Genomic DNA, 19,827 nt, shown 5'->3' with positions numbered 1-19,827 from the left:
TGTTGTTTTGGTATTGATCAGTGGCTCAATTGTGAGCCACTGTATGCTTGTCTTAGGAGAAACAACAATGTGGGCATGACAACATTGTCATATTCTCTCTCTAACATGTAGGGACTGTACTGAGAATGACATTCTCTTTCTGATCATGTTTCATAAGCGTTCCTGGCTAACTAGGCCGACAAACAGAGAGCATATTCCATTTGATGCAAGTAGAGAATAGATTGCATAACATAAATATATAAAGGTAATTGTTTCTACGCCTCTTAAAACATAGTGAGCCTAAGTAGACAACATAAAAGGGCGTCTTATATATATATATATATATATATATATATATATATATATATATATATATATATATATATATATATATATATATATATATATATATATGAGCGAAACAACGAGGTACCGTAGATAAAAGTTTCTGAAGCTTTCGAGACTTTACATCAGTGTAACATTTAAAGCGGACCGTGTATAACGTCGCTATGTTATCAGTTCCACAGCAGTGCGCTCTCGTTTTTCATTATGTGATATGAATACAAAACGAGTTACAGGTTATGGGTCCATGTGTCAATTTGTATTATTATTATTATTATTATTATTATTATTATTATTATTATTATTATTATTATTAATAGTTTAGTTAGTAGGCGCTATACTACTTAATAATAATAATAATAATATATTATTATATAATATATTTGGCTTTTATTATTTATCGATTAATGGAAAAGTAATTGCAAACAAGCTTTGTCAAAAAATCATATAGGAACGGGGTACATGAGGGCACAAATAAAGGCTCTAAATGTAACAGTTTGGTCCTAAATGTAATAAAGGTTCTAAATTTAGAAAAGGCTTTAAATGTAATAAAGATTTTAGTCCTCAATGTATATAAATGTGCCAGAAGAGTGTTTGGTATATTTAAAGGAATGTCATTGACATCACTGACACTTCTAAGAGGGAAAACAGTTCATCTGTTTCTCTGAGCTCACATTCTGGACTCTGGAGGACTTGTAACTGTGAGTCACTTTACATGTTGTTTATATGCCATGCACTTTGCATTTATTGTTTTTGGTGCATGAGATATTCATGTGGATGTATGAAGTTATTTTCTCTTACAGTTCATAACCAGTTCAGGCCATTTATGAATCCTTTTGGAGCAGCAACAAACTTATCAGATTCACAAAGGCTGATACTAAGTAAGATCTATACAGTATGTCATATCATTCTCGTATCATCCTCATAGTCCTTGATCTTGTTTTTGTTTTAGATGAGCTCCACTCAGCAAATGTAACCCAATTCTTAAAATCATTTTCATTAATGATTTGTGTCTTAAATATTTAGTAAAATGAGGGATGCACAATCTTGTTGATACATATTTCAGTCTATTTCTTAAGGAAAACCTTAGTTTTATTGCATGCTCAATGTTCACTCAAATTTTCTTTACATACTTTTTAAGAGATTGTGAGAATATATTTAGGAAAAGGCAGATTAAGAATCTCACAGAAAATACAATGTTTGGGCTTATTTGCCAATATTTTGTTAATGTGATTGTAGTTACATTGCAAAGACTCTCAATCTGAAACTGAAATCAGAAAGCCTATTAAATAATCAAAAAGGCAAAAACATACAGTATATTCTTGATGCTTTTTCTTAAATGTATATATTATGTGTTCTATTTAAACATTTAACAGATTAACTATTCTTTCCAAGCAATGTATATAAATGTGCAAGAAGAGTGTTTGGTATATTTAAAGGAATAGTTCACCCAAAAATTAAAATTCTCTCATTATTTACTCACCCTCTTGCCATCCCAGATGTGTATGACTTTCTTCAGCAGAACACAAATTAAGATTTTTTAGAAGAATATCTCAGCTCTATTGGTCCTCACAATGCAAGTGATTGGTGGCCAGAACCCTGAAGGTCCAAACATCACATAAAGGCATCATAAAAATAATCCATATGACTCGTGGTTTAATCAATGTCTTCTGAAGCGATCCAATTGATTTTGGGTGTGAACAAACCAAAATATAACTAATTTTTCACTGCACATATTGCCATTACAGTCTCTTGGCACGTTCATGATTTCAAGCTCGATTACACTTCCTAGTGCCTGACATGTGCAGAGCACTAGATGGCGCTATATGAAGTGTATTCGAGCTTGAAATCACGAATGCCAAGGAGACTGCTGTCAAGATTTATAGTAAAAAAAAAGGAATTACATTTTGCTCAGTTCTCACCCAAAACTGATTGGATCGCTTCAGAAGACGTTGATTAAACCACTGGAGTCTAATTGATTACTTTTATGATGGCTTTATGTGATCTTTGGACCTTCAGAGTTCTGGCCACCATTCACTTGCATTGTGAGGACCGCCAGAGCTGAGATATTATTCTAAAAATCTTTGTTTGTGTTCTGTAGAAGAAAGAAAGTCATATATGCATCTTGAGTGGTATGAGGGTGAGTAAATGATGAGAGAATTTTCATTTGTGGGTGAACTATCCCTTTAAGGTAAGCTAGTTTGTATGTTTGTGTTTGCATATTTTATTATATATGTAGATAAAATGTTTAAATTCTGCATGTAGACATAGGTGTATAGATATGTTTATATATATACACTGATCAGCCACAACATTAAAACCACATGCCTAATATTGAAGGTCCCCCTCCTACCACCAAAACAGCACCAACCCGCATCTCAGAATACCATAATGAGATGTTATTCTTCTCACCACAATTGTACAGAGGGTTATATGAGTTACCATAGACTTTGTCAGTTCAAACCAGTCTGGCCATTCTCTGTTTCCCTCTCTTATCAACAAGGCATTTCCATCCACAGAACTGCTGCTCACTGGATGTTTTTTGTTTTTGGCACCATTCGGAGTAAATTCTAGAGACCGTTGTGTGAGAAAATCCCAGGAGATCAGCAGTTAAAAAAATACTCAAACCAGCTCGTCTGGCACCAACAATCATTCATTCAATTATCTAATCAGCCAATTGTGTGGCAGTAGTGCAGTACATAAAATCATGCAGATACGGGTCGAAAGCTTCAGTTAATGTTCACATCAACCATCAGAATGGGGAAAAAAATTGATCTTAGTGAGATGGACCGTGGCATGATTGCTGGTGCCAGATGGGCTGGTTTGAGTATTTCTGTAACTGCTGATCTGCAAGATCTGCAAAATCTAGGCAAAGTGTGGCCACTTTGAAGATGCTAAAATATAACATAGTTTTTTATTTATTTTGGATTTTGTTAGTCACAACATAATTCTCATATTTCCATTTCTATTATTCCATAGTTGTGATGACTTTACTATTATTCTAAAATGTGAATAAATAAATAAATAAATAAATAAAGAATGAGTAAGTGACCCTAAACTTTTGAACGGAAGTGTGTAAATATATAATATATACAAATCTGACCATCAAGTTCTTACAACTGTTTTTTTCCTCCCTGGATTACTGCAAGTAATCAGTACAGGACTGGCTATTTTTTTTATTGTTTTTTTTCATTTATTTTTTTTTTAGAAAAAATTTATATTCAAACCACATTTTTCAGTTACCCGGTTTACTGATATTTGAGCTGAGAAGTCAACTCAAACGTACAGAAACAAAAAACTGCCTGACAACTGACTGGAGGGGAGAGCTGAAAGATGCATTGCTGTTTACTAATCAAATTAATTCAGACATCCCTCTGGCAGTAATTTGATACAAACAAACAACAGTTTGCATACTAATGAAGGTGGGGTAATTATAGCATCTGTAGCAATGTTGACTATATCTAATCATGTTGTATGGTTTTTAATCACCAGTGGTATTTATCTGTGCCACAGTTCACAGACAATCACATTGAGAGAGTGAGAGCATCTGAAAGTGGACCATACTGCCCTCTTTTGGTAAAATCGTCCTGCATCTGTTAATGAATAAACGGCACAGCATCCAGCCAAGGGCTTCCAGATGGGCAGAGCTGAGTGAAAGGAGCACGTTCAAGGCACTGAGAAAGGAGTATCACTGTAGAAACCTGTAGGATTTTTCAGGCAGACAAGATGAAAGTCACTTTCACTGGTTTGGCCAGTTTTGTGGCCTCATTTGGTGTCCTTAGCTTTGTAGGTCTGGTTTTGGCAATCGGAACTGATTTTTGGTACATCATTGACACTTCTAAGAGGGAAAACAGTTCATCTGTGTCTCTGAGCTCACATTCTGGACTCTGGAGGACTTGTAACTGTGAGTCACTTTACATGTTGTTTATATGCCATGCACTTTGCATTTATTGTTTTTGGTGCATGAGATATTCATGTGGATGTATGAAGTTATTTTCTCTTACAGTTCATAACCAGTGCAGGCCATTTATGAATCCTTTTGGAGCAGCAACAAACTTATCAGATTCACAAAGGCTGATACTAAGTAAGATCTATACAGTATGTCATATCATTCTCGTATCATCCTCATAGTCCTTGATCTTGTTTTTGTTTTAGATGTGCTCCACTCAGCAAATGTAACCCAATTCTTAAAATCATTTTCATTAATGATTCATGTCTTAAATATTTAGTAAAATGAGGGATGCACAATCTTGTTGATACATATTTCAGTCTATTTCTTAAGGAAAACCTTAGTTTTATTGCATGCTCAATGTTCACTCAAATTTTCTTTACATACTTATTTAAGGGATTGTGAGAATATATTTAGGAAAAGGCAGATTAAGAATCTCACAGAAAATACAATGTTTGGTCTTATTTACCAATATTTTGTTAATGTGATTGTAGTTACATTGCAAAGACTCTCAATCTGAAACTGAAATCAGAAAGCCTATTAAATAATCAAAAAGGCAAAAACATACAGTATATTCTTGATGCTTTTTCTTAAATGTATATATTATGTGTTCTATTTAAACATTTAACAGATTAACTATTCTTTCCAAGCAAGAAAATTGGAATGGCTGAGGTGCTAACACAGTGAATCCTAATACAACCATCTCTCTTTAGAGTAAGACAGATTATTAAAGTTACTTTGACAATCAGCAGGAAAAAAAAAAAAAAAAAAAAACTCTCCAGGAATTTACATAAAAGTTTCAACAATTTTATTTCTCTCATTTCTTTTCTACATCAAATCTGACATCAAATGTTTCATAAGTTATTATGAACATGTTTATGGTGATTGCTTCCTACAAGTACCATGTAGATTTACATTAAACAGCCAGAGGCACAGAGACCTGGTTGGCCAATTCAATAATACATTCAAACTGTAATTTACATATATTCATACATGGCCAGAATAACAGGCTTTTCAAGGCTGGACTACCATCATGTCAATGCCTATGTTAAGAAACTTAACATAATACCCTCAGATTGCCCTATTATCTTTGGATTCTCATGGAAACACCCTTCAATCAGAGGGAGGAAACAGCTGTAACAAGTGCTCCATGGTGAACTATGGCATGTGTTCCACCAATAAAACAGTAAGCCCAGCTTGCCTACAGAAAGAGCAACATCATTTTTGCTTTTTTTAAAGAAAAGGAGGGACGAGTCAAATAAAATTTTTGTGGTAATCAGCATTATGCCACAAATGTTGTCAAATGAGCTTAACTTGTAGTGAACCTGGAATATTTCTTTAAGACAGCTTGATTTTTTTTCCAGTAATGACAAAATTACTGTTTACAGTATTAGGAAGATAAGAAAAACCTAATTTGGTTTAATACAGATATGTCTCCTACCAAAAAAAAAAAAAAAAAAAAAAACTAAATCAGACACTATATGAAAAATATTTTTATGAAAAGACACATTAATGCTCACTGTTTTGTGTGATTTTAACTTGCTCTGTCTATACCTAAAATGTCTTCCATACCTGCTGGAGAGCACGGCATCAAGAGACTGTAACAAGGTTGTAAAACCTATGTTATCTCAGATTCAAAATGCCTCAGGTGGCTCAAACTGGATTTAGTTTCTGATCTCCTTTGAACAATAAACTCAATAAGTCTGGATTGCCTCTGTGTTGCTTTGATTAGATAGCATTCTCCGCACAGAGATTAGGTCAGTTCCCCCCTGAAGATAGTTCAATATGTCATTCCCCTGCATTTGTGGTGGATTGTTTGTGTTAAATATAATACCTGGATAAACATGAACAGAAATACCTTATATGTGTAGAATAATATCACAAACTTCTGCACCAGCATTTTTATGTTAGATGTTCAAAACGTTTGTATCTGTTCTTGCTATTCTTGAAAGATTGTAACATAAATAGAGCAGAATAGTGGCAGAAATACAGGTGAATTGTGACTGAAAAGCACCTGTCCAATGCAATAATCTCAAGCACAGACATGCAAGTAATAGTTGGACTGATTGTAAAATGACAGTTTGATATTTGACGTGATTGTGGATGACAACTCGTCTGTACTGCCTGTTGTGTCTCCGAACATGTCAATAAGGATCTCAAAAACTTTCATTTCCAGTAAACTGGTGTGGCAAGAAATGGGCTATCTTTGAATTGAGGACATGCCAAATAGAAACTGTTTAAACATTTTTAATAAAAGTGAAAAGCACCAGTCTTGTTGTCATTTTGTTATTCAGTATTTTTGTTCTGCTTTACAGTACAAATATCCAAACATCCTCAAAACAAGACAATATACTTGAAGAAGCAATACTGTGTTAGATAAAAGATAAAGACTGGTTTTTCAGATAATATATTTTGAATTAAGCGCTTTTTTTCTTGTTTTAAGCATAAAACTTACTAAATGTTGTTTGAGCATTTTGTTTATGCTCAAAATGAGAGCAATTATTTGTCGGTTGGGGTAAAAACCCCTTAATCTAAAAGGTCATGAAACCCCCCTGTTTAAGGACATAAATTTATAGTTTTAGCATATAAATTAACTATTAACTACAGTTTTGATTTTAAAACTGGAAGATGAAAACAACCCAAAGAATCCCCAAGTTAACTGTTTTCCTCCTAAATTAAGGGATACTGACATTATCTTCTATCATGTGCAACAGATGCATATCTGTTAACATTTCAGAAAATGTAGTTTAGTGTTTCATGACCCTTTAAGATGTATTCTCTGAAAGCAAGTCTTAATATGTTTTTTGAGTTTTGCTTAAGTTAATTTATCTTGTTTTAAGGATATTTTTACTGGAAAACAAGATAAAATACTATTTAAGAACATTATTATTTTTCTTTTAAAATGATGTTTTCAGTGTATGAAAATTTATATTAGGATACCATCAAGGTATTTTCAGTGTATTTGGGTCTGGTTTCCATTTTAATTGATATCATTTGCAACATTTTATAGTCTATATCAAATCCATTAAAGAAAATTCATCACCTTGAACACGCTGTAATCTCAGTGCTTTACAGATGCACAAAGACTATCCCTCTTTCCATTAAAACCCTCAAATCAATACAGCCTCATGTGTGTCCTGCTATAAAAATACACAAGATAGGATGTAGCATATCAGCTTGGTATTCCACACTTCTTTAACACCAACCAGGTGTTAATTGTCCACATTGCACCACTTTTTGTAATGATTTGTAGTCTCTGGGATCCAGTTCAGACTTTTCAAAACACCAATTAAGTTGTATGTTTTCATGAAACTACAACTATTCGAAGTGTGGAGCTTCTTACACAGCAAGGAAGTATCTGACATAAAGGAATAAAGGTTAATTGTTGTCTGTGGGCTTGTAAATTGAATGAGGTGCTTTTATAATGGGGGGATGGAGAATAGTTGTCACACGTTGTCTCAAGGGCTGTCTCAGAATCTAGAGTGTTTTGAGTCAAATGTGCAATCAACTTAAATTCCAATATAATCATATTTTTGTAAAAGCTGTTGGGTTAACAACGGAACACAATAAAACCACACTGGGATACATTAAGGCAAGGTTCAACTACATAATGAAGGTAGATTTGAACCAAAAAGTCAAACTGTGTTCTCAGTACAGGAGTAATTTTCAAAAATTTCAGGTTGGGCCAAGACATCACATGTGTTTTAAGTGTAATGTTTTTGTATTAATTGATTAATTACAATATTTGTTGGTTAAAAACAATGGTTTGTAATTTTTGTATGTTATTGTGAACATTTTTGATAAAACATTCTTTAATTGTTTTGTGCTTTTTAATTGTGTTACTGTTTAAATTTTACAATACAGTATGCAAATGTATGATAGGAAAATGTGTATTAGGCTATTTAATGGCAGGTTCCCACTGTGACATATTAACCCAAATACTGTAGAGTGACAACATGACCCACTGTGTTCAATGAACTGTATCTTTATTCCTGGGCAATAACAGTTTAAATGTTCATTGCTTATTTGTAGCCAAGACTTTAATATACTGTATTTACTGTATACAGAAGTTGACCTTCAAAACTACACTCACCCTGAGAAAATTTCACTAGAGTAAAAAATGAGACAACTAGCCACAGTCTCCCTAATATATGACAGGTACAGTTAATGTCATGCACCAGTTAAAGTATGCACCCCAGGCATTTCTTGTGTCTCAATGCTTACAAGAGGTACTGTAGATTCTTGTTCATCCTGTCGAACTCCCCGGAACCTAACGAAGGGAATAGTGCAGCACTTAGAAAGTCTCAAGAGCTTTAACCACCACAACCTACACAAAGAAAGCCAAAATAGCTTTTCACATTCAATCACCTGGGTCGCCCCGACTGGCTTGCAGCTGTGTCCTTTAATAATGATAGGCTAATTGTTATTACCAGGGCCAGACCGCTCAAAGAACATACTGTTGGAATAGGACATTATGACTCTAGTGGTTAGAAAGCCTATGGTACATTATGGCATAAATCCATTCAAATATGACCTCACAGTTTAAATATCCAAACTGTCAAACTATTTCTGTCTGTCAAATGTGCCAGCGGCTGAATGCACAAATTGCTATTTTATACAATATCTGTCATCATGGTCAACACAATGGGAAACAAACATCACTACATGAAGCTCTTTGCTACATTTAACCAATTGGAATGATGCTGGTTAGCTTTATTATTTTCTTTTCAATGCAATGGAATAAACGACACATTTTCAACATACATTATAACAACATACAACTATACATCCCAAGGTTTCACAGAAGAACCCAACAGTAAGGAAATTGGGGAATAGTTCACCCAAAATACAATTTTGACAGCATTTACCTTCATTTCAAACCCGTACTGTATAACCTCATTTCTTTCTTGGGAAAGAAAAGAGTTATTTATAGCAGAATGTCCGAGCAGCTCTTTTCCAGTTAATGCAAGTGAATGTTCTGAACCACAGTTGTCAAGCAAGGCAAGATTTTCAGTGAATAACAACTTAAATTTCAGTCTGTTCCTCACATTAAGCTATTATACAACCCCTGGTCCACAACCACTTTCATTTTATGGAAGAAAGTAGATTGGAAATTGTCCTTTTGTATTACGGAATTAAGAAAGAAAGCTGTACAGGTTTGGAATGAACCAAAAGTGAGTAAATTATGCCAGAATTTTAATGTTTGTGTGAACTATCCCCTTAATTAGTAAAATACGTCACATCCACAAAAAGCAACATACTGGATAATAGACCTTTTTCAGGAATGAAAACAAGAGGGATAGACTTATGGGGCCCTATTTTAAGAACACTATGCCTTAAGCGCAGCACTATGACACGTCATACGCGAAAAGTCAGTGGGCATGACTGTGAAGTTTTGATATTTTCGTGCAAGCATGCACTAAGTCTAGGCGCAAGTGGGCTGGCGAAAACGCCTGCAAAGTGCTAATGAGCTAGGTCAAGTGCAATTTAAATCTGAGGTTTTCGCACCATCTGCATCCTATTATATATTCCATTCCCTGTCAAGTCAATATAAATGCAGACAGCATTTGGGGGTATAAATGGGCTGTAAGCAATACATAGAAGAATAGAAATATGGACCTTTGTGTCTTACGTTTCTTTGTGCAATTACTGCATCCTTGCTGTGAACTCTTTCTCTGTTTTGTCTGTCATCATTCCATGTGGTGATTAGCAGTGAAATTACCGTGCATCCGGAAAGTATTCACAGCCCTTCACTTTTTCCACATTTTGTTATGTTACAGCCTTATTCCAAAATTGATTAAATTAATTATTTTCCTCAAAATTCTACAAACAATACCCCATAATGACAATGTGAAAGAAGTTTGTTTGAAATCTTTGCAAATTTATTAAAAATAAAAAACGAAAAAAAAAATCACGTACATAAGTATTCACAGCCTTTGCCATGACACTCAAAATTGAGCTCAAGTTTCCTGTTTCCACTGATCATCCTTGAGATGTTTCTACAACTTGATTGGAGTCCACCTGTGGTAAATTCAGTTGATTGGAAATGATTTGGAAAGGCACACACCTGTCTATATAAGGTCCCACAGTTAACAGTGCATGTCAGAGCACAAACCAAGCCATGAAGTCCAAGGAATTGTCTGTAGACCTCCGAGACAGGATTGTATCGAGGCACAGATCTGGGGAAGGGTACAGAAAAATTTCTGCAGCATTGAAGGTCCCAATGAGCACAGTGGCCTCCATCATTCATAAATGGAAGAAGTTTGGAACCACCAGGACTCTTCCTAGAGCTGGCCGCCCGGCCAAACTGAGCGATCAGGGGAGAAGGGTCTTAGTCAGGAAGGTGACCAAGAACCCGATGGTCACTCTGACAGAGCTCCAGCATTTCTCTGTGGAGAGAGGAGAACCTTCCAGAAGAACAACCATCTCTGCAGCACTCCACCAATCAGGCCTGTATGGTAGAGTGGCCAGACAGAAGCCACTCCTCAGTAAAAGGCACATGACAGCCCACCTGGAGTTTGCCAAAAGGCACCTGAAGGACTCTCAGACCATGAGAAACAAAGATTGAACTCTTTGTCCTGAATGGCATGTCTGGAGGAAACCAGGCACCACTTATCACCTGGCCAATACCATCCCTGTGAAGCATGGTGGTGGCAGCATCATGCTGTGGGGATGTTTTTCAGCGGCAGGAACTGGGAGACTAATCAGGATCGAGGGAAAGATGAATGCAGCAATGTACAGAGACATCCTTGATGAAAACCTGCTCCAGAGCACTATGGACCTCAGACTGGGGCGAAGGTTCATCTTCCAACAGGACAACGACCCTAAGCACACAGCCAAGATAACAAAGGAGTGGCTACGGGACAACTCTGTGAATGTCCTTGAGTGGCCCAGCCAGAGCAGAGACTTGAACCCGATTGAACATCTCTGGAGAGATCTGAAAATGGCTGTGCACAGATGCTCCCCATCCAACCTGATGGAGCTGAGAGGTCCTGCAAAGAAGTATGGGAGAAACTGCCCAAAAATTGGTGTGCCAAGCTTGTAGCATCATACTCAAAAAGACTTGAGGCTGTAATTGGTGCCAAAGGTGCTTCAACAAAGTATTGAGCAAAGCCTGTGAATACTTATGTATGTGATTTTTTTTTTCGTTTTTTATTTTTAATAAATTTGCAAAGATTTCAAACAAACTACTTTCATGTTGTCATTAAGGGGTATTGTTTGTAGAATTTTGAGGAAAATAATGAATTTAATCCATTTTGGAATAAGGCTGTAACATAACAAAATGTGGAAAAAGTGAAGCGCTGTGAATACTTTCCGGATGCACTGTACTCAGCGGATACTACAGAGGATGTTTGTGTTTCCTCCTGCCTCCAGACCATGATATACTGTATGTGTTCTTTATCGGCCTGTCTCACCAGCAGTCTTGACCATGTTACGGGACATTTGCTTGGCTTCTCCCACTGTAAATTATTTTGTAACGTATATTTGTTAGAGGATTTATGTGTTATATGTTTCACCACACCTGCTTGCGGTTTGTGCTGGCATGACAAATTGAGCTTAGAATTAGCACTCTCATGAAAATTGGATAAGACTTCTTTGTGCATTGCACGGTCAGGAAAATAGAGCTGTAGTCTCTTCAATAGACTGAACATTGTTTAAATTGATGTTGATTGTTCAGCTAACAAAACATTTAAAAAAAAACGAAATCTATAGAAAACATAAATTGTGAAACTATAATCTAGGACCTTTATTCAGTGCATGCCATTGAAGAGCCTGTAAGTGCCTTAAAACCTAATTTTCATTCCCATCAAAAATTAAATATGCCACTAATTTCATCGTTGGGTCATGACTGTGAGTGCCCCCTACTGACACTTGCAAACCTTGTCTCTCTCCAGACATGCAAGGAACGTTCATTGTCCTGCTGCCTCTCAGCGTTATTGTGATGTTTGTTGGAGGGATGCTGGGCTTCATCAGTATGTTAGCACGAGCCTACCTGCTGCTGCTCCTGACCGGAGTGCTGCTTCTGTTCGGCGGTGAGCATCACACTTACTTCCATCCCTGACTGACCCTCACGAGTGTGCGCATGTTCTATCATGCTTGATATAGAATAGTTTCTGTCATGCTTGATAGAACATCTGGCTCTCCAGATGGTTTTATGAATAAGATAAGATATTACTGAATAAGATTCACGAAGTGAGAAAAAGCTGTTGATGTGTGTCAATAGCAAACTTGAGAGTTGAGATATTACATACAAAAAGAAAATCCTTTCTAATCTACAGTGTTTTGTTTTTTGTTGTTGTTGTTTTTGTTGTATTTGAATAGTTGACATTTAACATGTTCACAAACTTGTTTTTTCCATTCAACACAAAGATTCTAGGTTAAATTCAAGAAATGTGTAAGTAAAAGTGTATACCTTACATCCTGTAACTGGTTACCATTTTAAATAACTTTTTTTAACCTTCACTAGTTCATTTATGGTTCTTCGGTGTGACAAACAAATTTTTAAAAGTACAAATGTTCCATGTAGTATCTTAATTAATATGAGGCCATAAACAATGGATGTATATAACAATTATTGAAAAATTGGAAATAATAGTTTAAAATTGTTTTAGATGAATTACAGCATGCCACACATCAGAAAGCTGAAACTAACATTTCATGTTAACTACTCAATTTGTATTCTATGTGTATTTCTATAAAATATTCATTCATGCTGCTGCCACAATGACTCAAATAATTACTTTGCAGCAGCATTTCTGTGGGATACCTGAAACATGATTCAGATTTAGACAAGGAAGCCTGAGAGAAAGAAAAAGTTATATAATGACCAGTATAAGAAATTAACTTTTACATCAAAGGGCAATATTTGCCCTCTGGATTTGATTTCCAGGGACCTTTAAAAAAAAAAAAAAAAAAAAAAATATATATATATAAATATATATATATGTCATCCTTTTATACAAACACTTTAATTTAATCAATTCATTAACATAAGTCTCAGATTAGCTTGAAAATGTATTACCTCCCATTACTACCCATAAAATTAAATCAACATTAAATTATGATTTATGTGATAACTAGGGTTAGAACAGAACATTAAGAACTACAGTATGTAAAATTATATATAGTTCGAAAAACACCATTCATGAGAAAATACCAGTTCACTTGAAATTCCCTTAAGGACAAGTGCTTTTCTCTTTCAAGACTCGCTGTGTACCTATAACAGAAAAAAAGGCATTTTCAGTTGCACTGTATCAGACACCATGGCAACAACTAAACCCTAGATGGACCCTCTGAACCTAATCAGATTGATTTTAAAACATGCAATCATTGCAAAGCAGCCATGCCAATAAATGTCACCAGATTACAGATCACAGCTAGGAAATTACAGAATGTCATGGTGATTATTCATAAGCCTCTTCTTTTAATGTACCAGCATAATCTGATGGGTTCTGATGATGATAGGGGTTCTCAGAAGTTTTGGGCTTTGCAAAGTGAAAAGTTCACCTGGACGAAACGAATTTACTTTCAAGTACAATAACGTCTCAGTTACGAATGTAACCTTGGTTCCCTGAGAGGGAATGAGAAGTTGCGTAATGACGCAACTGGAACTATGTCAGTGGATTATGTGGTCTGAAGCCTGTTTACAATCACACCAATTTACTGGCTGATGGCACTTAAGCCACGGCTATAGGGAGCCGCGTCACGGAATCCATATAGGCGGACACTTGGCGCCATCTTGCCAGATTTTCTGCAAAAGGCAGGAACCTATGCAGCAACTAGAGTATGGCCAGCTATGCAACGTCTCGTTCCCTCTCAACCAAGGTTGCGTTCGTAACAGAGATGTTCCCTTTCGAAGAAACATCGACGTTGCTTAATGATGCAATTGGGACGAGATACCATCTCGCATGCGAACTAGCTGCCAACTCTATAAGCCCATGTGGCAAGCTTACAGCGGTGCACAAACGAGCTAAAAAAAAAAAAAAAAAAAAAAAACCAAGAAACTACTTCTGATCCAACAGAGAGAACTTGGGAAGCAGGAGTCAAATTCTCATCCCAATGATAAAATCTAACAAAAGTATGCAGAGAGGACAACCCTGCCGCCGTCTTCCAAGGACGCACCTCTAGCCAATGAGTATGCCGAATACCCTAAAGGTGAAGGCAAACCACGCACCTCATAAGCACTCGAAATTGCATCCACAAACCAAATGAGACAGTCTTGCTTGGACACAGAAAACACCCCTGTTGCGGCCACAAAAACACACAAACAACTGCTCTAACTTATGCCATTGGCCAGTACGGTCAACATAAACCTGCAGAGCCCATACAGAGCACAGCATATATAGTCTCTTATGCTCCTCTGACTCAAATGGTAGAGGAGAAAAGGACTGCAAATTAACAATCTGCAAGTGAAAGGAAGTAGTGATGACTTAAAATAGGCCAAACAAATTCTCAGCACAACCTTACATAACCCTGGTGCAAAAACCATACACAAGGGATTGATCAACAGGGCATGCAAATCACCAATCCTCTTAAACGATGCCAATGCTAAAAACAGGGCCATTTTAAGAGTCTGAAATTTATGAGATACTGATGTTAAAGGCTCGAACAGAGCAGCAGAGAGCAACTCTAACACCATAGATAAATACCATAAAGGGACGCAGACGAAAAGGGGTGGTGGTGGCATAGTGGACTAAAGCACTGAACTGGTAAGCAGAAGGTTGTTGGTTCAATCCCCACAGCCACCACCATTGTGTCCTTGAGCAAGGGACTTAACTCCAGGTTGCTCCAGGGGGATTGTCCCTGTAATAAGAGGCACTGTAAGTCGCTTTGGATAAAAGCATCTGACAAATGCATAAAAATGTAAATGTAAAAATAATTTAAAAAAAGGCCTAAGCCTGCGAGCTCCGCACATAAAACAAGAGACAAGAGAATGTCTTTCAATAGAAACTCCATTCACCAGTGCATGCTCAGCCACATCCTCAAGCTGCACTGGCACCAAGAGGTGAAAATATGCCATTTAAATGTACATAACCTTCCCACTGATGGAGCTCTAACATTTAAGATGGTATCAACCAGAGCAGGGATAAGCCATCATTCAAAAGAGGGCCCAGTTGAGGGGCCAAACCCACAATTTCATAACTCGGGCTGGGGGTGCCAAATGCTGCCTTGATCCTGAGACAACATGTCCATTCAACTGGAATTTCCCAAGGCATTCTCTCCAGGAGAGAGACCAGAGTCGAAAACCACACTTGAGATGGCCAATACGGAATCACTATCCTCACGATCCTCCCGAACACTCTGCAGAACCGAGTGCAGTTGGTTGATCGGTGGAAATGTGTAAAGACACGCTGTCCCCAACATCATGTGTAATGTTCTCACAAGGAGAACATGTCCCACTTGAACATTGCTAGACACTGCCGTAATGACAGAGAGCTGGAGACAGGCTTGCCTGCATTGTTCACGAGTCTAGCTCCATCCCTAGAAACAGAGTCTGTTGCCTCGACAACAAGATGCTCTTGTCTAGGTTTACTAGAAGCCGTAGACTGCTTAAGTGACTGAGACCGACCTCTCGATGTTGGGCAGGCCAAACTCTCTGAGTGAACTAACACTAACCAATCGTCAAGATAATTCAAAATGTGGATGCCCTGCAGACTCAAGGGCATCAGTGCTGCATCCAAGCATTTTGTGAATGTACGAATTTCTAACGCAGGTCCGAAAAGAAGGACGCAAAATTGGTATGCTTTGCCCCCTGAGAAAATGCATGTGCCTTGACGAAATTTAAATGTGGAAATAAGCATCCTTCAAATCTACTGTCATAAACCAGTCCCCCGGCAGCACTTGTGACATTACGCTGTAAAAACCGCATTCTCTCTCGTTTGGATTACCCAATTTGGAATGCCTTGTAACTGCTGCCAAGCCGTCAGATGGGCAGACAGAGGAATTAATTCATGATTCTCTATTGCAGCGCAACGATTAACCACTAGATTGCGCTCTTAGCTTACTTTTGGTGGCAGCCTAGCAATCAGCGGCACAGTGGAGGGAAGCCCTTGCCTCTCCATCATTGTGGCTGATTGAATGGGGTTTAACAATGATTGCCTTTATTGTATTTAGGCATAATAACTGTCATCCTGAAGTGTACTTACAGCAGCAACATTTATAGAAAAAAAAGCTCTTTCCTGGTGTTTTTTATCCCCTTTTTATCCCCTTTTTTCCCCTTTTCTCCCAATTTGGAAAGCCCAATTCCCACTACTTAGTAGGTCCTCGTGGTGGCGCGGTTACTCACCTCAGTCCGGGTGGCGGAGGACAAGTCTCAGTTGCCTCCGCTTCTGAGAAAGTCAATCTGCAGATCTTATCATGTGGCTCGTTGTGCATGACACCGCGGAGACTCTGCATGTGGAGGCTCATGCTATTCTCTGCGATCCATGTACAACTTACCACGCACCCCACTGAGAGCGAGAACCACTAATCGTGACCACGAGGAGGTTACCCCATTTGACTCTACCCTCCCTTGCAACTGGGCCAATTTGGTTGCTTAGAAGACCTGGCTGGAGTCACTCAGCACACCCTGGATTCGAACTCGCGACTCCAGGGGAGGTAGTCAGCATCAATACTCGCTGAGCTACCCAGGCACCCCTTTCCTGGTGTTTTGAACGGCAAAGAGTGTATGAACATTGGGGGAAATTTATGAAAGTGTGATTTGTGAACACTTGCACTTATTGCACATCGAATTCTGTTATGCCTGCCCCAAGACCCTTAGCCATGGGGACAGAGGTTGAATTCGATCGGGCAAGTATAAAAAGTTGTCACTCTGAATGTATTTACAGCAGAGGATGCCAGATAAACCATCTTCCCTAGCATTATAATGGGGAAGAATGTGTGAACATGAGGAAGAAATTAACAGAGGCTGGATTCAGAATGAGAGATTCTTTTTTTAAATGCTCGCTCCCCAACGCAAGCCGCGGTGGAAAACTGAGCCTTAATCTATATTTAATGTAATAGGTGAATTTTGATACCAATTGGCCTCCATATACATATTACGACCCAATGGTTTCTTAAGCAGAAACTATAATCCACTCATACATAAATTATTACATGTTTGGTCCTCCATACACAAACCATGACCTACCCGATCATCCGTACACACTAAATCTCGAGTGTCCAATTTGAATCAGTAAGTAAGAGCGTGACCGACGGAGAACTCAAAGCACAACTCCTTAACAACGGAAAGACTGCAAAATCAGTGAGAGCAAAACTAACACATCTTAAAAGGTGCAAGGAGTGCGAGGTCCGTGCCGCCATTGAACAGGGACAGAGATAGCATTTGCGTCTCTTCTCCCGCCAAAGAAAATATGGCTGCGCAACCATTTGAGTTTCACAGCCTCGCCATGGGACCCAGGGAGAACAGTAACGCCGATGAAGCACCCCGTGCGTCGGTTCACAATCACTGTTTTGGAGAAAAATGCTCTTTTTTGAGCATTTTTTTATTGAGCGGGAGCCCGCCCGCCATGCAACAGCACTCCAAAAACAGGAGAGAAAGAAAGAGAGGCCGGGGCCACTCTCTAGGATGACAAAATAGAAGAAATAGGCATTTTTAAACAAGTACCTACCTTTTCCATTGTTCCCGCAATGAAAAACCTCCAAACCAGCGTTTCCCGATGGAAGCGGCTTACGTGGTGCGTAACGGCGCCGAACTCGTCCAGAGGAAGAGAAAAACACAAGAAAAGTCCGGTGCCTGTTCTCAATCCTTCTTTTTAGGACAAGAGCCGGAGCCTCAAGGCTCACATGGCTAACTTCAGAGACCGCATGGTTTGACAGAGCCTCGATGAAGCGCCATCGGGCCTGTTTCACAGTGCGGTTGAATCCACACATGAACTGCTCATTTCCAACAACATCCTCACATGTTGTCACTCAAAAGAGAGAACATAGTCCTTGCTTCGGCGTGAGGCGCTTGAGTCGCAGTTCATAGTGAGCAGGAGCTGTTAAAAACAACATATAAGCACTAATAAAGTAGTCCATATGATTTCTGAAGCCATACTGTAGCTTTGTGTGAGGAACAGACTGAAGATTAAATCATTATTCAGAAGCTTAAGCCATTATTATGATAAACTTGCCCTCCCTAAATTAGTAAATGGTGATCAGACATAAGGTGATCAACAAAAGTAATCCATATGTCTCCAGTGGTTAAATCTAAATCTTCAGAAGCTATATGATAGATTTGGGTGAGAACACTGCTTTATTAGCCAACTGTTTTTGCAGTATTCATTTTTTGTTTTGTTTTTTGCATAAATTACATTAGTATTTTGGATGGAAATATAGCTACTGGTACGCTCTCTGATTTGCTGAGCCCTGTAGTCTTCCATGTCTATGAGAACCTCATTGTGCATGCTTTGCAGGTGCACTTTAAAGTTAGTTGGGATTTTCCCTTTTAGATCCATGCCACATATGTTATTTTTAGTAACAACAAGGCATTTTTCTTTATCAGCCAGTGCACGATATTCAAAGAAGCCCCAAACACAGCTGGTACCTCTCCTTCCAACCATGAGGTTTTTCCTGCTAGAAAATCATGACCTGTAGATGGCGTGTTTGTGATGCAACAAATGGCGAACTTGCAAGTCTAAAATATATATTTTTTATTTTTGATAGACGTTTTCTAGCCTGTTTTTTGTTCAGTGTGCGGACAACTTCTCTTGTGGAACAAGTCAAGGTATTAAAAATGAAAACTGAAAATATTTTATAATAATTTGTATTTCATTTTAGTTTTGAAGCAATGCAGGACAGTTTCAGTGTAGTTTTATTATTAATGGAAATTCTAGTTTTCATTTTTATTTCATTTTTCAAGATTCTTTTTTGGAATTTCGTTTCAGTTTTCAGTTAACTATAATAAACTTGCTGCTCTGTTCTTTATAGCTGTGCTCTCACTGGCTGGAATCTGTGTTTACATGGCCTACTCTGCTGCTGGCTTTAAAGAGGCTGTGGACATCTCTGGCCACAAAACCCTGAAGGACATCGACATTTACTTTGGCTGGTCTCTGGTCCTGGCCTCTGTTTCTTTTGTTGGAGAGCTTTGTACAGCTGTCGCGTTCCTGCTAGCCTCAGCAAGTGTGAGCCAGCTGACCAGTCAAGAGGAAGATGAATAAACACAATTATCTGACACAACATGACCTGAATATTGACTGTTCTGAAGCCAGGAGGAGAGGATGAAATCTATATGAAGCTTTAAATTGGTGTTTATATATCAAAAGTGAACTTTTTCTGTTAAAATTCTCCTATCCCAGCATAATATGCAGAGACAACCATAATTAAGCAATTCTTGGGATGATTTCTTCAAAAACTGTAAACATTATGTCTCTGTGGCGCTAGAAAAATATTGCTCTGTTTGTTTGTTTGTCACAACTGCCCGACACAGCAAAATTGACTTAACCAATAGTGTGAGTGTGGGACTATCTGTTTGTTAGATCAAAGGCAGATAGAGGGAGTATTCAAGAAAGCTGTATGAAAACAATGTTTATTCTCTCAGTTCCATTTGGTGGCGCTTGTGGCGCAGATATTACATA

General features: G+C 37.9%; 2 protein-coding genes across 2 annotated transcripts in view; both read left to right on the top strand.

Moving 5' to 3' along the window:
* The window catches only part of LOC127450113 (N-alpha-acetyltransferase 60), a 436,968-nt gene that overhangs the window by 106,801 nt on the left and 310,340 nt on the right, over positions 1-19,827 (top strand). The gene's annotated exons all lie outside the window — the stretch shown is intronic.
* Positions 4,048-19,517, top strand: LOC127450116 (transmembrane protein 114). Its single transcript, XM_051713919.1, has 4 exons — positions 4,048-4,225; positions 4,328-4,405; positions 12,166-12,303; positions 19,181-19,517. The coding sequence occupies exons 1-4, from the start codon at positions 4,048-4,050 to the stop codon at positions 19,408-19,410; spliced, it is 624 nt and encodes a 207-aa protein (XP_051569879.1). The 3' UTR covers positions 19,411-19,517.

This window comes from Myxocyprinus asiaticus, chromosome 13 (genome assembly GCF_019703515.2).
Source record: "Myxocyprinus asiaticus isolate MX2 ecotype Aquarium Trade chromosome 13, UBuf_Myxa_2, whole genome shotgun sequence".
Lineage (NCBI taxonomy): Eukaryota > Metazoa > Chordata > Actinopteri > Cypriniformes > Catostomidae > Myxocyprinus > Myxocyprinus asiaticus.
This window is presented reverse-complemented; position numbering and strand designations above follow the sequence as displayed.